A 16,374-nucleotide genomic window follows, 5' to 3' on the forward strand; every position below is an offset into this window, starting at 1 on the left:
GCCAGACTGGTCACAGGTACCAAATGAAGTGAGCACATATCCCGAATCCTAAAACCTCTTAAATGGTTGCCTTATGAAGTTCGAATTCAGTTAAAGATTGAAGTTCTAGCGCACAAAGCCCTGCATTTCAAAACTCCCAGGTACCTTGCACAAAAGCTTGAATTATCCTGTGGTGGGAGAGCATCAAGAAGCGCTATCACTCTCCTTCTGAAACCACCCATTCTTAAGAAAAAGAGAACCGTTCTCCGAGCCTTCTCCGGCGCTGCTCCAAGGATTTGGAACTCTCTCCCACCGGAAGTACGCAGAATCTCTTTTCAACGGCTGCCTTCAAACTTGAAGCCAAAAGATTCCTAATTCACACATTTTTACCTTAATTTGAGCTTGGATCACTGGTTGGAAATCACTGTTCCCACAACCGCTGTACCCTCATGTGATGCTGCTCGTCTTTACTGCGTTCTGTGTCCCCTTCGTTGCTTGTTATATTCAGGTTCATCATATTACTCTCCGTGATTCACTTGTCCTGGGAAACATGCGAGTATTCCTGTTATGTATTCATACCTGATGTCCATACGGGATCTATGCTCTTCTTTTCCGCATTATATACCCCCTTTCTTAGATTGTTACATTCTCGCTTATTGTACTATTCTTCTTGTTTCATTTGTCTGGAAACTATGCGTTTATTTGTCTGGGATATATGCGATTATTCTTGTTGTATTTTCTTACTTGTTGTCAATACTGGTTTTATGACCTTCCTTCCTTCCTTTGTAAAGTGCTCTGATATCCCTCGGGATCTTGTTTGCGCTATATAAAACTTTATAAATAAAATGCCCCCTGAAATGTAAACCAGAAAAAAGTGTCAGATTTCAAAGTGCTGAAAATAAGAACAGGTTAAAATGTGCAGTGTAAACCGTTCCAAAAATAAATACCTTTGTCTTAATAGTTAGGCGCCTAGAAGAATAGTCCAGAAATTCTTACTCTCCACCGGCCAAGACTGACATGATGTCAGGTATTTGCAGCACACACAGATAAAGGAAAAGGGAGAAAAGCATAATATTTCCCAAAACATGCGTTTTGTCACCATTAGGGTCATATTGTATTACAGAACATTTAAATGTGATAAACATCCTGGGAAATAATGTCAGAGACATGCTAATGCAGGGCAATGAATGTCTCTTCCTTCCATCACCGCTCGTGAGATGGTGTGGGATGACATCCTTCAGGAGGATAGGGAATTTCACCTCCCTTGGGATGGAAATGGTCTCTCAGTAGACCCAGGGGGTACCAAGGGCACGGTGTTCTCCAGAGTTTAACGTCACAGTATAATGGCCCAATTAGAGGCTTGTCTGAAAGTCCCACACTCATATTACCCCACAGGTCATTTGTTCTTCCCAGGCTCCCATCTGCCAGATCCACACACCAAAAGAGGGTTCCTGTATGCTATCCTAGATCCTCCAAAGAGTCGGAGTAGTGACTCTCTGTGTTAATCTCTTTTTTTCACAGATACCCTCGACATCCACATGTACGCATTTCTTCCAGATACACGTCTCCCCGGGATTCCAGTTGCTCTGAATCTGTCAGGGACAAACAAATACCTGGCATGCAGGACCCCACCCTCGTTGACTTTGGAGGTGAGTGATGGTGGTGGGGGTTCTAATTCTAGTGCAGAGCATGAGTGGAGAAAAATAATTATTCTGTGCGGTAAATTAAAGGCTCCCACCCAAAAATGAGTGACATACATCATACAATTTAGCAGTTCACCAGCAGCGGGAACGATAGAGGTTGGAAGCAGGGATACAATATTCTAGGAGCGAAAATGCATCTGGATTTCTTAAGCACAAAAACAATGTTCACAAGGAACTCATTTATCACGAACCATAAACAATCTGCAACTCGAGTAGTTGCTCTAATTCAATCATAGTCAATTATTCATTTATTCATTTACGACCCACCATTGAGTCACAACGTAGTTTAGTATCACAGTTTGTATACACCAGTCATATTTAACTTACTTGAAAAAAGCCCAACAAGCATTGAATTATAGATATTCCTTACTTCAGCCGAAGAAGGTAAGTTTATTATGCAGTAATACTTTGTACTACTGACGTATTTCCTTAGACATAAGTCATTAAAATATTTGTATTTACTTGTACATTCGAAGTGGTATTGTGAACCCCAGTGACGTGACCATAACCTATTTTGGTCAATACTGCGTGACTGGAAACAGGTTATTGGTGAAAATCAAAAGCACGAGCTCAATACAATAGAGAATAATAGTTCAGGCTCTTTATTTTGTTATGGTGTCGACGGCGTTTCGACCTTCTCTATATACGGGGTCTCTTCAGGACTGTGTTTCTGGGGACTAGAGGTAAAATGATATAAGTATAGGTTCTAGGAAATACATGATATAAGGAATTGGGCTAACTATAAGTGTGTACCATGGCTTACCAGTACAGTACTGATATTAATTCTTAATTCGTCCAGGATGTGGGAATTCTGTTGGATGCAGCGCAGGAACCTTGGATATTCGGACCTGTAATCAGGGAATGCCTTATTATAATGCTATTTTAAATTAAACTTGGTGCACACCAATGTGAAAACGGGAGGTGGACTTACTATTTGTCTGATTCACCATTGATAGATGGAAAGTCTCAGGGTAGGTAACCCCCAATATTATCATCAAGTGTCTCTAATCACACACTAGAGATGATGCCCCACGCTGTAATAAATAATAAGATCGTGGACATTAGGTATTTGTTAACCATTAGTTATTAATAGCAATGTCAGTGGTCTAGGGCTCCTTACTTCCTTCGGTATCACCTTTCCTGCACTCGAGCGGGATAACTCTTCCGTGTAAGCCGCCTATGCCGCACGGTAGTTTAAAGACACGCCGGCCAGAAACGGGACCCGCCGGTCGTGCGTTGCTAGGAAACAGATAGTCTCCTTGCTGCGGCGGCCATCTTGCAGTGGTCTTAATACCCCCAGGGGCACCCCGCTTTCCCCCCTCCCCCAAATTAGGTTACCCAAAGAAGACACAAGAAACAGTTGTAACTGGGTAACAAATGCTGCAGGATTTATTACATAATTCCAGGATATGTAATAGGTGGGTTATCTTACGGGCGATCCAAGGGCAGGCGGCCATCTACTTCACCTGCCCCGCCTGATGAGCCGGGCAGCACGGGAACGACCCGCAAGTGCTGCCCCCCAAGTGATTCTTTTTTCGATCACGTGCCGTTGAGATTCTACTCACACCCCCCCTCTCGGGGCGGAGCGTCGCATAGCAAGCCCCCGGTTGTTCAGGCCCACAACCGCCCACAGGCCTAGCGGGGCGCCGACCGGCTTCCGGGACCTCTCTGGAGGCTCCTCGTTTTGGCTCAGGCACCACGTGGTGCCGCGCAGAGGTTCCCTTTGTACCGGCCTGCTTCCAGATCGCCCTGTAACTCCGCCTGCAACGAAAAGAAAAACATTAAAACGTTCAGCCAAAAACCCCACCCCACCACACCACGCCGGGTAAGCGGTAGGGAGGGTAAAAAGGCGAGGTGGGCGACAAAGAGGTCGCCAGTGAGGGTGGGGGAAGGCTAAATAGCCTTCCCCTCACACCTGGGCCCGGAAGTGACGCGCCTTTCGCGTCACTTCCGGCCCCCGACACGGAGGGGGGCACAATCAGGATCCCTGCCCCCGCCCCCCCCGAAGGAGGGAGTGGGGAGGGGTGACCGGGGCCCCGGGGCCACTAAGGCGCCGACCGCCGAGTGGCCCCCTGCGGGGGCCGCGGTCAGCGGCATATATAACGGGGGGGATATGCTGAAGGTTATATTATTCAGCAACGGACTCCTGTATCTGTTCAACCAAACTCGATACGGGGGTATTTTAGAATTACCATAACCCGTGGCACTGATTCATGTGTATTCGATCTACCACTGTCGATGCAAGTGTAAGCTTGTATCGATAGGGCAATGGTGGCCATTTTGGATTGGTCTCCATTCCTGAGAACTACTGTATCACTCGCAAGCTAACAATTACTTCTTCTATTTAATTCGCTAATTATTATCGCGTATTAAATATTTGGAATTTCAGTACAATATACAATTAAGTGCCAAATTACGTACAGTGGACAATTTATATATAATAAGCTCATGTTCATATGTACCTCCTTAATCCCATGCATTCCAGGAGAGGCTCCGTAGTCCTCTTCATTCCTTGTTTCAACGCCAATGAGGGCAGCCTTAACTACTGGTGGGGTTGGATTTTGGAACTCCTAGTTGGCGTTCCTCTAGGTACACTGATGCCTAATAAACCTGAACATAGGTGCTATAGGGATACTGGGTGTCGTTGTCTCAGATTCCTATTTTTAACATCTTTCACTTTTAGCACGTTCCTGATGAAACACCAAGGGGTCCATAGGGACCTATTTAAGGCGTGAAACATGTCGGCCTAACTGATTCACCTATCACTATCATCTTCACTTGTTGACAATAAAACAGAATTAACATACTCACCCCTCTGATATAATTAACCTGGAGGCCTTTTCTTGTCATCTGTTTTAACCATACTACACGGACCCCAGAATAAAGTTTGTTAGGGTACCAGTGGAGTGTTTTTTAATTCGCTCACCTTTCCCCCCACACACCCGCACTCACCACTGCGTTGTTTCTCCGAAAAGAACTCTGATAAAGAGCCCTAGCAACCAAGTAGGCTAGCTCTCTCTCTTCTCTTTAGGAACAGTCACCCTTAAGTGATTAAAACATGTGGATAGTGCCAGCTCTTTGGACGAAGGGTGAGGGTTGATGTTCAACTCGAGAGATGTGAGTACCAAGGGTGCCTCAGTCTTGAAGAAATGTGGAGAGGTTCTAGGATCAGTGAGGCGATGTTGGGTTTATGTTAAACCCTCCAGACAGAGAGATGTCCTGCGGAGGGTGAGGTATGCATTAGGACTTCTATGTTTTTTGCATAGTTTTTGCAGTGAACAAGCCAGGTTTTGTGGTCATTGGAGCACTATACTGCAAGAATACAGTACAAGGAGAGATTTTATAAATCACAGTACTGATTTACCTGACACCGCAAAGGAGCAAGTTTACAGCACAAACAGTACAATTCACCACCAACAACGCAAACAGCCATACATAGGAATATTAAAAGTAGAGACACTGTACACAGGTTTAACACCATGCATCAGGCATCACTGGTACATCAACTGCAAAGTGAAATTAGGAAATCATTCAAAATGACTTGGATTGCCGCACATGTGGATGGGGACAGGGTATACAATTCTACTAGGTTTAGCTTTGAAGGACGCCATTAAAGGCTGACACTTGAGGGGGCCAGGAAAACACAAAGCAAGGGTACATGGAAATCTTTAAACACATAAAAACCGGCATAAGAAGAACTTTCACAGTACTAAATAAATAAAGCACGTGCAGGAGGGGGAACCTATCAGAGGCAACTTGTTGCGAGTTATTAGAAAGTGTGCTTAATATTTTGTGAGTCTTTCTTCAGTAAGCATGGTTTGAGTTCCTACCTTGAAGATGTATAAAGAGGCACCTTCCAAATGGAGAGAGGGAGTGAGTTCGAATGTGCTGGGATACGTTTGGAGGCTTCTAAAATAGGCTACGTTTAGAGCAAGTCAGCCTGATGTACATTGGTGCTGAAGGTTCAGAACGTTTTCAAAGGATTGCAAGTAGTAGTCAGGACACAGGAGAGGAGGGGGAATGCGGTAGTCCAGGTTGCTGAGGGACCGTGCATGAATCAGTGTCTTGGCAGACTGACAGGTATGGTAAGATGTGGATTTTTCAATTCTTTAGTAATTGAGAAGTTGTCAGTCGAGGTGATAAAAGACGGATAGTCTGATTTTGCGAGATTGCGGTGGAGAAAGATGAAGGGAATCTGATGAGATGGAGTTGGTAGAGGATTTGCATGGGTTACAGGCAGCAACAGGGAGCCTTTTTCAATGTTTTCCTATTTTTTTCTCTTTAAAGCCTCATTCAATCATTTAAATGAAATTCAGTACAGGATGAGTGTGTTGTTGGCCCATGCCCAATCGGGCAGTGACAGAATCAATCACATGTCAGACTCTGTCCCATCTTTCCCGAACTCTTTGGAAAGTTCCTACTGTCTGATTTGACCAATACTCTTGTAGTTGAGGCGTGGGAAGAAATGTGCACCTTTTTGGCTTCTCGATCCAGATAGAGCCAGAAAATCAGGATTAAGGTTCGGGCTGGTCTGCAAAATTCCTGATTTGTCCATGAGATCTGAAAATACATTGTGAGTTACCTTGAGTTATAGTTACAGCAGCTGCAGCCAGGAACTTAAGCTCGTCAGGCACTGGCTTAATCAATCAATGGGCCTTCAATTGGTAGTAACATGGAGTCAGATCTTTGTGAGTTCACAGCTTAGGCTATGGAACTCCATGAACTCAAAATTAAGAGCGGAATCAAACTACCAGTGGTTCAGGAAACAAGTGAAAACTGTACTTTTTAAATGTGCCTACACTGAATTTATCACAGAATGACTATGACAGACTAGTGGTCACATCTGAAGAACATCACTGATCAAAATCTAACGTTTGCAATACTCATCAATATCTAGCATTCCACATGGACACTCCAAATGGACTTTTGTGACTAGACTCTCAGCGTAACTGGAAGAAGACAGATTGTGGTGCATTAAAATTAAGGATAAGGATACTTCATGGAGGACTTTCACACCCACAGAGTGCTAAAGTAATACATATTACACTTTACCAATTGAAAAACGAAAACGTTGTGGAAATAACCAAGACCTTTTGATTTTACCAAAATGATGTGTACATCCCTTGGTGTGTTACTGTATCAGTCGCATTTTTCTTTCACGCACACCGCAGCATGAGGCAGTAGGTAAACCTGTTCCCTGAGAGTGAAGGCATTCTGCTGTTTCACTAGAAGCACATCCACACACAAAGGAGTTCCTTTCATTATGAGTGACTACTGTGGAAGTGTGTGCTTTTTGAGAACCAAAAAATATTTTAACTTTTAGCCAATTGTTTTTTTTTTAGATTGTCATACAGCTTTCCAACAACTTTCCAAAACTGTGACAAAGCAAAACAGGAGATAAAACCAAAACGCTGGCACCCAATTTCAGCTGTTTTGGTTTTACCAATGCTTCTTATTTTGCTTAGGGAGCATGATTCTAGGGAGAAACTGTTGCATTCGTTTTAAAATGGTGTAGTGAGGCGGGAAAAAATGAAACAAACGTTTTCATTTTCGGCTTTTTCACAAAGAGTACTGATTTACCTGACACCGCAAAGGAGCAAGTTTACAGCACAAACAGTACAATTCACCACCAACAACGCAAACAGCCATACATAGGAATATTAAAAGTAGAGACACTGTACACAGGTTTAACACCATGCATCAGGCATCACTGGTACATCAACTGCAAAGTGAAATTAGGAAATCATTCAAAATGACTTGGATTGCCGCACATGTGGATGGGGACAGGGTATACAATTCTAGGTTTAGCTTTGAAGGACGCCATTAAAGGCTGACACTTGAGGGGGCCAGGAAAACACAAAGCAAGGGTACATGGAAATCTTTAAACACATAAAAACCGGCATAAGAAGAACTTTCACAGTACTAAATAAATAAAGCACGTGCAGGAGGGGGAACCTATCAGAGGCAACTTGTTGCGAGTTATTAGAAAGTGTGCTTAATATTTTGTGAGTCTTTCTTCAGTAAGCATGGTTTGAGTTCCTACCTTGAAGATGTATAAAGAGGCACCTTCCAAATGGAGAGAGGGAGTGAGTTCGAATGTGCTGGGATACGTTTGGAGGCTTCTAAAATAGGCTACGTTTAGAGCAAGTCAGCCTGATGTACATTGGTGCTGAAGGTTCAGAACGTTTTCAAAGGATTGCAAGTAGTAGTCAGGACACAGGAGAGGAGGGGGAATGCGGTAGTCCAGGTTGCTGAGGGACCGTGCATGAATCAGTGTCTTGGCAGACTGACAGGTATGGTAAGATGTGGATTTTTCAATTCTTTAGTAATTGAGAAGTTGTCAGTCGAGGTGATAAAAGACGGATAGTCTGATTTTGCGAGATTGCGGTGGAGAAAGATGAAGGGAATCTGATGAGATGGAGTTGGTAGAGGATTTGCATGGGTTACAGGCAGCAACAGGGAGCCTTTTTCAATGTTTTCCTATTTTTTTCTCTTTAAAGCCTCATTCAATCATTTAAATGAAATTCAGTACAGGATGAGTGTGTTGTTGGCCCATGCCCAATCGGGCAGTGACAGAATCAATCACATGTCAGACTCTGTCCCATCTTTCCCGAACTCTTTGGAAAGTTCCTACTGTCTGATTTGACCAATACTCTTGTAGTTGAGGCGTGGGAAGAAATGTGCACCTTTTTGGCTTCTCGATCCAGATAGAGCCAGAAAATCAGGATTAAGGTTCGGGCTGGTCTGCAAAATTCCTGATTTGTCCATGAGATCTGAAAATACATTGTGAGTTACCTTGAGTTATAGTTACAGCAGCTGCAGCCAGGAACTTAAGCTCGTCAGGCACTGGCTTAATCAATCAATGGGCCTTCAATTGGTAGTAACATGGAGTCAGATCTTTGTGAGTTCACAGCTTAGGCTATGGAACTCCATGAACTCAAAATTAAGAGCGGAATCAAACTACCAGTGGTTCAGGAAACAAGTGAAAACTGTACTTTTTAAATGTGCCTACACTGAATTTATCACAGAATGACTATGACAGACTAGTGGTCACATCTGAAGAACATCACTGATCAAAATCTAACGTTTGCAATACTCATCAATATCTAGCATTCCACATGGACACTCCAAATGGACTTTTGTGACTAGACTCTCAGCGTAACTGGAAGAAGACAGATTGTGGTGCATTAAAATTAAGGATAAGGATACTTCATGGAGGACTTTCACACCCACAGAGTGCTAAAGTAATACATATTACACTTTACCAATTGAAAAACGAAAACGTTGTGGAAATAACCAAGACCTTTTGATTTTACCAAAATGATGTGTACATCCCTTGGTGCGTTACTGTATCAGTCGCATTTTTCTTTCACGCACACCGCAGCATGAGGCAGTAGGTAAACCTGTTCCCTGAGAGTGAAGGCATTCTGCTGTTTCACTAGAAGCACATCCACACACAAAGGAGTTCCTTTCATTATGAGTGACTACTGTGGAAGTGTGTGCTTTTTGAGAACCAAAAAATATTTTAACTTTTAGCCAATTGTTTTTTTTTTAGATTGTCATACAGCTTTCCAACAACTTTCCAAAACTGTGACAAAGCAAAACAGGAGATAAAACCAAAACGCTGGCACCCAATTTCAGCTGTTTTGGTTTTACCAATGCTTCTTATTTTGCTTAGGGAGCATGATTCTAGGGAGAAACTGTTGCATTCGTTTTAAAATGGTGTAGTGAGGCGGGAAAAAATGAAACAAACGTTTTCATTTTCGGCTTTTTCACAAAGAGTGCCGACAGTGCTGTGTATCATGTGGATGGGGCAAAACTGTGCTAAGCAAGACATTCCTAGCTGTTCTCTGGCATTCATGCAGCATAAAGAATCTCCATAAACTGAATGGCTACCGATTCCGAGCATACTCTTGAAACATACAAAAGTGTACAAGCAAATTGCATTTATATGAGTAACATTAGAATCAGTAGCTGGTGGTATCAGGGAAATGTGGTGAGGCAGTACGGGGGGACAATAACAAAAACCAAACAATAACTTACCTGTCGTCGGGCAATTCACCGCTCTTCTGCTCCTCTGCTAGAGCACAGGCTGAGGCTCCCAGACTCCCCTATGGCCAATTCAGACACTGCTCTCATGCTGGTAATGAGAGAAGCGCTGGGATTGGCCTGAGCTGGATGATTATGCACTCTGACGGGGGCTGGAAGCCTGTGCCTGCTGTTCTCCACCTGGCAATGCAGCACCCCCCCCCCCCCCCCCCCCCAGGGTAAGACTGTGCTCAGGTGTTATACTAGTGGTTGGAGATGCTGGAAATGTTGATAATCCAATGTAACACATATATTCATTGTAGCAAGCAGAGGAAGGACAAGCTGTATTCGATGTGTCTGTGCTGTACCTTGAAGGATAGAATGTTTGGGTCCTGTAGTTACTACATCTATATGGTAAAATAAACAAGAAAATCAGACTGTCAGTGGCCTGGACTCACTGAAGCTGAAATGTAACATGTTAGGGATGGACAGGTATACAGGGTCCTGGGTTCTTCTTTTCAGAATGATAAAAGCTTGCCCTCACAGGGTAGCCCAGCAATACTCTCAGAACACGAAGTACCGCACATACCCAGTTCGGCCGCAATTTGCCTGAAAGGCTGTCATGAACCCTAACATCACTCAGCACTAACACAACCAGGAAGCTTTTGCGCTTTCTCCCAGAGGAGAGCCGCAAGATCATTGTCCATATATTGGTGACCTTGCACTTGGATTATGCCAATAGCCTATACTTGGGGCTTCCAGCTTATTATCTGATTAACAGATTGCAGATAATTCAGAACGCGGCAGCGAGGATCATCCTATGGGTCCCGTTTCATCACCATATCTCCCCTCATCTGAGGCAGCTCCACTGGCTCCCTGTGGCCAAGAGGGTCGATTTCAATGCCCTGACATTGGCCTGCAGGGCCTTAAGGGGCATAGGGCCACTCTTTCTCAGACGGAGGCTCAGCCTATGCCACCAGGAGCAACACTGAGATCTAATCATCTGCGACTCTGTCGCATTCCAAGATATGCCAAAACTTGACGAGGTGGCAGGTCCTTCTCGGTAAGGACGGCTAAGCTTTGGAATGCTCTGCCTCTCCATCTACGCTTTGTCGAGACAGAACAGGGATTCTGGAAGGACTTAAAAACTTGGCTCTTCAGTCAGGAGTAAATTAGCTGGTTGGTCTTCTTCAGTCTCGCTTTTAGCGCCGGGACGCCTCAATGGAGGCAGATGTGTGCTCTATAAATGGCTTTGATTGATTGATTGATTGATTGATACATAAAAAATAACACACAATCTCTGTCACTGTCATGGGCATAGCATGGCTCCAAGCCATATAATTGGTAAATAGTTATTGTTAATGTTAATTGGGATTTCTAGAGCGCATAATCACCAACTGGTCTCTAAGCGCTATGCGAGAGAGCCCAACCTCGGCACAACTGCCAGAGTGTGCATCCTGACGTGGCCTAGGATGTGCCCCAGGCTTCAGTAAAAAGGAGTGTTTTTAGTTTCTTCCTGAATGGGAGGAGGACGGGTTCCTTACGAAGGCTTGCCGGCAGCTTATTCCACAGTTGAGGAAAAATTGTGGAAAAGGCTCTGCCCCCTTTGGAAGAGATATTAAAGCGGGGGCAAGCCAGCGAACCAGCATCCGAGGACCGGAGGGACCGCCCTGGCACATACTTTACCAGGCGTTCCTTAATATATGCTGGGGCCTGACCGTGGATGGCTTTGCGGGCTATGCATAGGCCCTTGAACCTGGTTCTCTGATTGACCGGGAGACAGTGTAGCTGCTGCAGTAGGGGGGTGGTGTGAGCCTGCCTTGGGAGCCTAAAAATCAGTCTGGCAGCATCATTCATGATTACCTGGAGTTTTGTTAGCAGCTTCTCCGGGAGGCCAACATACAGAGAGTTTCCATAATCTAAACGTGAGGTGATCATTGCTGACACTGCCATACAGAGTGCCGTAAAAGAGAGAAGGGGGGCAAGTCTCCGTAGGAGTCTCAGCAGGCCCACACATGTTCCCACCACGGTAGAAACCTGGTGGGACATGTAGAGTCTGGCGTCTATTTTTATGCCTAGACTCTTTACGACTGAGGCTGGCTTGGGAGTAGGACCAAGCTCTTGTGGCCAGAAGAGGTCACTCCAAGGGTTGATATCCGTGGTAATGGCCAGTACCTCGGTTTTGTCTGGGTTGATTTTGAGGGAATTGGCTGTCATCCAGTTGACTGTGTACTTCAGTATATTCTGCATCCGTACATGGGCCGTGGGAGAGTTGTCGATCTGGATGATGATTTGGGTGTTGTCCACATAATTAAAGACTTGGCACTCCATACCAGTCAATGCGGCCACCAGGGGCTGGAGATAGGCATTGAAAAGAAGGGGGGACAACGCCGAACCCTGAGGGACACCACACGTTAGCTCACCAGAATCAGATGCCTGGTCAGCCAGTTGAATCCTTTAGGATCGGCCTGACAGGAAGGACACAAGCCATTGAAATGCTAGCCCCTGGACGCCTTGCTTCATAATCCGTGACAAGACTAGGCCATGATTGACCGTGTTGAATGCCGCGGACAGGTCTAGCATGACCAGGGCGCATGGCTTCCTATTATCGGTCATAAGCCTGAGATCGTCCATCACTGCCAGCATTACCAGTTCTGTGCTGTGGTGAGCCCTGAAACCTGCCTGTTTCATTTGAAATAGCTGATTTCTCTCAATGTGGTGTGATAGGGATTTCAGCACATGTTGTTCCAACACCTTTGCCAGAAAAGGGAGTTGGGAAATTGGCCTAACGTTTTTAAAATTCGTTGTATCCGCCCCTGGTTTTTTCAGCAGGGGTATGACTCTAGCTTCTTTAAAGTTGGTCGGGACATGGCCGCTTTCAAGAGACCGATTTAGCAAGTTAAGGACCTCACTCTCCACCCCGGGGAGTGCCATTCAAAACACCCTAGGGGGGCAGGGGTCTGCTGGTGACCCAGATTTGATACGGCCCATTAGGAGGCTCAGGAAGTCATGGTTTAGCTTTGGGAAGATGGTGATGGGCTTGTCATAGGCAGGCAGTATGGGATCAGCCACCAGAGTAGAATGGACGACGGGGGTGTGGTGAATGACCGACAAGAGGTCATTGACTTTGTGCAGAAAGTGGGACTGAAACTTGTTGCAGTCTTCAGGGCAGACCGGGGGTTTCTGTTCTTTTGACTGTCTCAGCTCCTTTAAGATCCAGAAAGTCTCCTTCTGTTTGTGGTCGGAGGCCAGAATCCTAGATTCGTAATATTCTGCCTTCCTGGCTAAAATGGCTTTTTTGTAGGTTGCAAACATGGCTTTGTATTCGGAAAGGGCACCTGGATCGTATGCTTTACGCCAAGCTCTCTTGAATTGGCGTAGTGTTTGTTTCTCCCTTCTTAAAGCCTCATTAAACCAGGGGGCCCCTTTGCCTTCGTTCCACACTCTTTCCCTATGTGCAGGAGTGACCTTATCAATGGCATTCCTCAGCCTGAGTGAGAGGGACTCGCTTTCCTGGTCAAGGATTCCCTGTACTGGGCTTATAGGGGCTGAGTTACGCAGGGTCCCCACCCGGTCACATTCTTTTATTTGCTTTCACCCGCGCACCACTTTCCACTCTGGGGGAGGGGGAGCCACTCGGCCCGTGATCATACCAGGCGCACGGACTGATATCCGTCAGGCTTGCTGATGGGTGAGTGGTCCAGACCAGGTCGAGGGAGTGACCCTTGTCATGGGTGGGTGCGCTGACAAGTTGATTGAGTTCCATGGTAATCAGTGCCTCTTCCAGTTGTTTAGCATAGATGTCTCTGGGTACCAGATCCCAGTGAAAGTTAAAGTCCCCTATCACCAGGATGCACTGATACCGGGAACAGAGGTCACTGACTAACTCAGTGAATCTCTCAATGAATTTGAGGGATATACAAGGGGGGCGATAAACCACCAATAGGGTTAGGCAAGATGCCTTGGAAAGAATCTTTGCTCCCAGAACAACTGCACCCTCGATGTTTTCGGTAACTAGCGTCTCTATTGCCAGTTGTCGATTGTATAGAATTCCTACTCCCCCACCTCTAGTGTTTCCAGTCCTGTTATGCCATAGGGCCGCATAGTCCGGGGGCAGGGATACTACTATGTCCGGGGTGGAGGAGTCCCCAAGCCAAGTTTCCGTAACCCCCAGGATGTCCAAGGAGCCATCCTGGAGGAGCAAGAAGACCTCCAGGTTGTGCTTCTGCAGGGAGCTGGTATGCAGGACCTCTACCCGTAGTCCCTGTGTGCTAGCAGGCCTGGCCAGTCTGGGGAGGTGCGGTGAAGTAGCTGCACTTCCCACTACAGTTGATGTCTTTGATAAGCCTTCCGCTCTGAGGATGTCAGCTATGTTGTTGTTAAGGTGTTCAGATCCACGAGCTAAGGCCAGGAGTTCTTCCGCAGGGTACGTGGTGTGAGGGCCAGGGGTTCTGGCCCCTAGCCCCGGTCGAACGCGGACGGGTGCAGACGGGCTTCCCTTAGGCGCGCCAGCGGCGCGCCCGCTGCACGCTTGCTCCAGCAAGGCAGATAACAGGTCAGCTCCTCCCCCCCACCAATCAGCCCTGCTGTGCAGCAGCTGATTGTCCCGGGGCACTAGACCGCTTTGCAGCAGCGGAAGTGCCGTTAGGGTGAAGGAAGTGAGGATCTGCTGAGCCCGCAAGAGCGAGTGCCAGTGTAGTTCCAATTTTTTTTAAAGCATTTTTTAAACAACACAGTGAAGAATTCAAGGATACAAGTACGTTTTAAAAGGTTAAAAAGCATCTAAAACAGCGTTTTTCCGCGCCTCAGGCAAACCACCACAAGGAGGTTCCGCACGTCTCTCTCTGCCTGCGCGCTTGCTCCAGCGTGGCAGATAACAGGTTAGCTCCTCTCCCCCACCAATCAGCCCTGCTGTGCAGCAGCTGGTTGTCCCGGAGAACTAGACCGCTTTGCAGCAGCGGAAGTGCTGTTAGGGCAAAGGAAGTGAGGATTTGCTGAGCGCTTAAGAGCGAGTGCCAGTGCAGTTCCAATTTTTTTTAAAGCATTTTTTAAACAACACAGAGAAGAATTCAAGGATACAAGTACGTTTTAAAAGGTTAAAAAGGAGCTAAAACAGCGTTTTTACCGCGCCTCAGGCAAACCACCACAAGGAGGTTCAGCGCGTCCCTCTCTGCCTGTGCGCTTGCTCCTGCGCGACAGATAACAGGTTAGCTCCTCCCCCCCACCAATCAGCCCTGCAGCAGCTGATCGTCCCGGAGCACTAGACTGCTTTCTAAATCTCTCCTTTCGCAACCTGCTTCGTTCCAACCAACTTCTTCTTGATCAGACACTCCTCCCTGCAGACGCTTGACGTCATCCCAAGTGTCCGCTATGGCTAACATCATGCTGAGCTCGCTTCTTTCTGTGCTCTCGTCCGAATAATCCACATTGAAAATACAAGCATGAATACCACAAAAGCGGGAAACTTCGTCCGCATATCTGTTCCCCACAGTGACAAAATCCTCCCCCTTCCCATGGGCAGTACACTTCACAACGGTCACTTCCTTGGGCCGCTGTAACACTTCCAACTGTTGTCTCACATAATCCCCATTCCTGATAGGAGAGCCTGATGGTGTTAAGAACCCCCTCTGTGACCATAGCTGTCCGAAGTCATAAACCACACTGAAACCGTACTGGCTATCGGTGGAGATAGTGACTCAGATATGATCAGAAACAAGGCATGCACGGGTCAAGGCAATGATTTCAGCCACCTGTGAGGAGTGTACTCCCTGTAAAAAAAGCAGCTTCCACAACTCCAGAAATGGTACAGACAGCAAAGGCTGCTCACAAGTAACCCTCATTGTTTCTCAAAGATGAACCATCAACAAACAGGACTTTATCTGAGTCAGGTGGAGGTTCATCGACAATGTCGAGTCTCACTTTGGTACAGAGTTCAGTCACATCCAGACAGTCATGTTCCTCACAATCTTCCCCTTCAATACTTGGAACAGGCATCAAGGTAGCAGGATTTAACACAGAACATCTTTTTAATGTAACATTTTCAGAGGCCAATAAAATCTGCTCATATCGCATAAGCCTGTTATTAGTTAAGTGCTGGATTTTGGTTCTCAATTATCTGGTGCGTCATCACGCACCAGCTTCACGTTGCACTGCGTTCATTCCAGTCTCCACAAGGATTCAGAACTTGAAACCAATTTTAATCCAGATAATCCTTCTTTATTCAAATGTATTCAATGTATTTTGATCCATTATTTAATACAGAGGCATTGTGATTCTGAGCTTTAAATGCCTAGGAAATGCCCATCCAGGCCTTTATCCCACAGCACAACAGTATACACTTTTATCCTGGGTATCCATGATGTCAGAAAAACCCAATGCATTTCGGGCCGATGGCCCTTCCTCAGGGGTCACTAGGACATAAAAACATCCCATAAGAAACATAGAGAGTCTAATGTCTGAAAAACCCAGCCTACAACTACCATCATGCACTGCATCTGGTGACAGAAATCAGAAACGTGCTTAGTGAAAAAACACATATTCAATAAGGAAATATGCTTAGTAAATGAATCGAACTAATAAAGAACACATGTGCGCTTAATACTACAGAAACAAACTTCAAGAAAGCATAAAAAAAACAAAGCATCAAAGAAACACATGCCTCAAT

The 16,374-nt window shown here is 45.7% G+C and overlaps 1 protein-coding gene across 1 annotated transcript in view; it reads left to right on the forward strand.

Moving 5' to 3' along the window:
- Nucleotides 1–16,374, forward strand: part of LOC146784288 (uncharacterized) — a 161,110-nt gene that overhangs the window by 125,586 nt on the left and 19,150 nt on the right. Inside the window, exon 6 of the mRNA XM_085634364.1 lies at nt 1,501–1,628. Coding sequence (XP_085490490.1) covers nt 1,501–1,628 — 128 coding nt within the window. The remainder of the gene's footprint in view (nt 1–1,500; nt 1,629–16,374) is intronic.

Source organism: Triturus cristatus, chromosome 11 (assembly GCF_964204655.1).
Source record: "Triturus cristatus chromosome 11, aTriCri1.1, whole genome shotgun sequence".
NCBI lineage: Eukaryota > Metazoa > Chordata > Amphibia > Caudata > Salamandridae > Triturus > Triturus cristatus.